The sequence below is a fragment of the Tupaia chinensis genome, unplaced genomic scaffold (genome assembly GCF_000334495.1).
Source record: "Tupaia chinensis unplaced genomic scaffold, TupChi_1.0 Scaffold143970_1, whole genome shotgun sequence".
In the NCBI taxonomy this organism is placed as follows: Eukaryota; Metazoa; Chordata; class Mammalia; order Scandentia; family Tupaiidae; genus Tupaia; species Tupaia belangeri.
Genome location: NW_006203821.1, coordinates 852,488 through 856,887, shown reverse-complemented (window position 1 = coordinate 856,887; position 4,400 = coordinate 852,488). Strand labels below are relative to the sequence as shown.

Below are 4,400 nucleotides of genomic sequence, written 5' to 3'. Positions count from 1 at the left end.
CCGGGACGCGAACCGCAGTTGACTACGTGGGAGTCCAGCAACATAGCCATTACACTACCTGCTGGTTCCTGCTACATAAAGGGCCATCTCTTTTTTTTTTTTCAAAGAATTATTTATTTAATTGTATTTATTATTATTATTATTATTATTATTAACTATTATTATTATTATGAGTTTCAAGCTACCGGTCCAGAACTCAAACTATAGTCGACCATGTGGAAATCCAGTAATGTAACCATTACTCCATTAGCTGGTCCCTTGGATGGTTTTTAAATATGTGTACAAAACTGGCCAGAATGCTCTGTGAAGGCAAATACCGTGTTACATTCCTTTTCTATAATCTTTAAAGTGATAGATATTGAGGTCAGCAGGTGGCATAGTGGTTAAGGTGCTGGACTCCCACGTGGTTGATTGCAGTTCGAGTCCCGGACCTGGCAGCTTAAAATTCATGCTGGGTATGTGTGCATGAGTATCCAAAATCCCAATAATAGAATGGAGCATATGGTATTTTGGCCTGGCCATCCCCTTTGGGAGGTGATTTCTCATTTTCTCTCTCTCTTTCTCTCTGACAAGTACATATGCCCTATAGCAAAACTCTCTAAAAATAAATAAAACAAAATGGTGGATGTTAACAATTTTATGGAGGCATAACTTACATACTTACATTATGTACTTAAAATCACTCATTTTAAGGACCAGCAGTTGGCATAATAGTTATGTCACTGGACTCCCATGTAGCTGACTGCAGTTCAAGTCCCAGACCCGGTAGCTTAAACTCACACCGGGCGCATGTGCATGTGTGCCCAAGATCTCAAGAAGAGAATGGTGGAGAAGGGATTGCGGCATGGTCATCCCCCCTTGGGGGTGATTTCTCGTTTTCTGTCTCTCTGTTTCTGTCTTTCTGGCGAGCGCACACACACCCTATAACAAAAACCTCTCAAAAAAAAAAAAAAAGAGGGATGGGGGCCCAGCAGGTAGTATGGTGGTTAAGGTGCTGGACTCCAACATGGCTGACCACTATTTGAATCATGGACTTGGCGGCTTGAAAATAACGTTGGGTACATATGCATGCATGCCCACAATTCCAGAAGGTGAATGGAGAAAAAGGGATTGCAGTGTGGCCATTTCCCCTGGAGGAGTGACTTTTTACTTTCCTTCTTACTGTCTGTTTTTCTGGCAAGCACACACTATGGCAAACCCCTCCCCCCCCAAAGAAAAGGAAGAAAGAAAATAGAGACCAGAGGAGAAAGAGGAGGGAGGAACTGGTACTGAATCTGGGAAGACAGGATAGGACATTGCAGAGAGGGTGAACAGGTGATTATCTCACCTGCACATCGAGTTCTTGGCTTCTAGGGTCTTGCAGGAAGAACCGGAAAGCTTCCTCCCACACTGGGCTGTTGGTGCTATACACAGCCTGGAGAGGTGGAGGATGGAATTAAGAACAAATACCACAGCACTGTTCCGATTTCTCCAGAAAACCTGAGGACTACCAGTGATGTCACGGAGAGCCTTCATCCCAAGAGGAATCTTCATCCCTCGCACTGCCCCTCCCCCATACCACCTCCCCAAATGACATCCTGGTCCTCACCTTGCTCTCCTGGGTCACATCCTGAATTGACAGTTGTACCATGGGGTTGGGTTCCTTATTCCCCTTCTTCAGCTGTGGAGGGTAGAATTCAGAAGTCACCATCTTGGGTGTTTTGGTTTTTGTCTTGGTGAAGGAAGGTGGAATCTCATCCGAATCTTTTCTCTGAGGTGGATCTGATCCCCTCTATGCAACCCTTGTGTTACATGATGGAGCTTCTGGAGCAAAGCAGGCAGGGGCATCTGGACCCTCAGCAAGGGCGCTTGTGGGAGTGCTGCACCCAAGCTCCCTGTTCACCCAGCCATACTCACAGGAAGATCCTGGGCCCGATCCAGGTAGACAACTAAGATGGCAGCTGATGGCGGCTCTGGTCGAGAGGAAACACCCCGGTTCCATTGCAGAACCTGGAGTGGGGTGTTGGTCGTCAGATCCTAACCTCCCAACACCTACACTTCCAGCTACCCTTATCTCCGTGCCAGCTTCCTATTTCTCACGTGGCTTACCTGCTCCAGTTTTTCTGCACCTGGCAAAAGTGATAGCCATTCTAGCCTCAAGTGAACTTGGCCTTGCCCACCTTGTAGAGGGAACCACTGGAGGGGAGGTAGAAGAATATGAGGAACAGAAGAGATCAGACATCTACCCAACCACGTATCTGCCATGTAGCAACTATTATCTGTCCAAAGGGTCAGGTCACCCCCATCCTCCTCTTCCCTCTTCTTCCAACTTACATCATCCAGTACTCCTGCCTGTAATACCTTCCCTACATCCAGCTTCATTCTGAGGAGGCAAGAGGAGAGGATAGAGAAAAACAGGGCATGTTATAATTAGTAGTATGTCCGAGGCCCTCCATCTAGAAATAATTGGCAAATCTGACTCCCTCTCCTTCCGCTCCGGAGGTATTTCCATGAGAATGCACATGTGTTGTAGGGGTGGAGGGTAGGGAAGGAAAATGATATATGACCCTGAGGCTCAGAAAATGACTACAGTTAGGACCAGAAAATGGCATAATGGTTATGTCACTGGACTCCCATGTAGTAGAATGCTGCTGAGTCCTGGACCGGGCAGCTTAAAACTCACACTGGGCCCCTGTGTGTGCATCCCTAAGATCCCAAGAGGAGAATGGAGAAGGGATTGTGATGTGGCCTCAATCCACAGGGATTGTGGTGTGATTTCTTGCTTTCTGTCTGTCTCTCTCTGTCTGGTGAGCATACATGCCCTAGAGCAAAAATCTCTCTCTCAAGAAAAATGAAAAAAAAAAAAAAAAGGCTATAGTTACCTCTGAGACCTCATAACCACTGGGGCTTTAGAATCCTACAATAGGGGCTGGCAGGTAGCATGGTGGTTAAAGGTGCTGGACTTCCACATGGTCAACTGTGGTTCAAGTCCTGGACCTGGCAGCTTGTTTTCTCATTTTCTCTCTCTTTCTCTCTCTCTCACTCTCACTTTGTCCCTCTCTGGTCAAATTAAAGTAAATAAATAAAGTTAAATGAAAAAATATTCTAAAAAAAAAAAAAGAAGAAAAAGAATCCTACCATAGGTAGAACCTCACCTGCCCAGAAAGTCATCTTTATCTGGATCCTTGTCAAACACTTCCACCTCAATCTCCTGCCCGGGGACCTCATGGACCATCACCTGGCAGACACAAGGAAAAGGGTCTCATGGATTGCAACTTGTAGGCTCGATCATCTAATCAGATCTTTTCTCACAACCATGGGGACCTCCCCATTTCCAGCAGCCCCGCTTCTCAGCTCTCTCACCTCGTAAGTCTCTCCCCACTGGGGGTTGAGCTCCTCATCGATGACACGACTGCAGAATGTCTGGGTGCCCAAACGCACAAGTGCATAGGGGTCTGACTTGCCCTCAATCAAGCCCTTCACATATTTGTCCTTAGAACTCAGCCCTCGAGCAGCCAGTAGGTGAACCCGAACGATGCCCTGGAGGTAGGAATCCTCTGGTGAGAAACCACAAACCAAGCACAGGGCTTCTGAGAGAAGGGAGTATCTAATGCAGAACATGCCGTACCCTGGGCAGAGGGGAACGCAACTGAGCCACATCTTGAAGGTCAGGCACAAGGGGCACCAATAATCGGTTGGGCAACACGAGGAAGGCAGCGATGGAGTCCATGATCATGGTGTCAGAGAGTGAGCTGAGTGAGGGAGTAGAAAGGAGTGGGTATGGCCCCAACTTCCAATTTTCCCCCAACCTCAATCATATTTCCCACGTCCAAGCAAGGCCTAAAGCTACAAGGAAGTCCTCTCCTTCTGTTGTTGATTTTTAAGATTTTTTTTATTATTTAACTTTATTTTTATTTATTTTAATTTAAAATTTTTTTATTTATTCGTTCATTTATTTTTAATTTGACAGAGAGAGACACAGAGAGAGAGAGAGAAGAATTGAGAAAGCAAGCCACCAGGTCCAGGACTCAAACTGTGGTTAGCCATGAGTGTCCAGCGCCTTAACTACCATGCCACCTGCTGGTCCCTTATTTATTTTAATTTGACCAGAAAAGGACAGAGAGAGAGAGAGAAAGCAAGCCGCCAGATCCAGGACTCGAATTGCAGTCAGCTATGTGGGAGTCCAGTGCCCTTAATCACTATGCCATCTGCCAGCCCCTAACAATTATTTTATGTATTATTATTCTTTCTTCAAAGATTTATTTATTTTACTTGTTATTATTATTTATTTATTTATATTTAAAATTTGACCAGAGATACAGAGAGAGAGACAGAAAGAGAATATAAGAAAGCAGGAACCAGCAGTTAGCATAATGGCTATGTCACTGGACTCCCATGTAGTCAGCTGTGGTTTGAGTCCC

At 45.7% G+C, this 4,400-nt stretch overlaps 1 protein-coding gene across 1 annotated transcript in view; it reads right to left on the bottom strand.

Moving 5' to 3' along the window:
* ESYT1 (extended synaptotagmin 1) overlaps nt 1-4,400 on the bottom strand; it is a 17,402-nt gene that overhangs the window by 7,945 nt on the left and 5,057 nt on the right. The window contains exons 8-15 of the mRNA XM_006165596.3: nt 3,608-3,731; nt 3,343-3,519; nt 3,135-3,217; nt 2,314-2,362; nt 2,089-2,175; nt 1,897-1,989; nt 1,589-1,660; nt 1,328-1,414 (exon numbers count right to left, since the gene is read on the bottom strand). Of these exons, the coding sequence (XP_006165658.1) occupies nt 1,328-1,414; nt 1,589-1,660; nt 1,897-1,989; nt 2,089-2,175; nt 2,314-2,362; nt 3,135-3,217; nt 3,343-3,519; nt 3,608-3,731 (772 nt within the window). The remainder of the gene's footprint in view (nt 1-1,327; nt 1,415-1,588; nt 1,661-1,896; nt 1,990-2,088; nt 2,176-2,313; nt 2,363-3,134; nt 3,218-3,342; nt 3,520-3,607; nt 3,732-4,400) is intronic.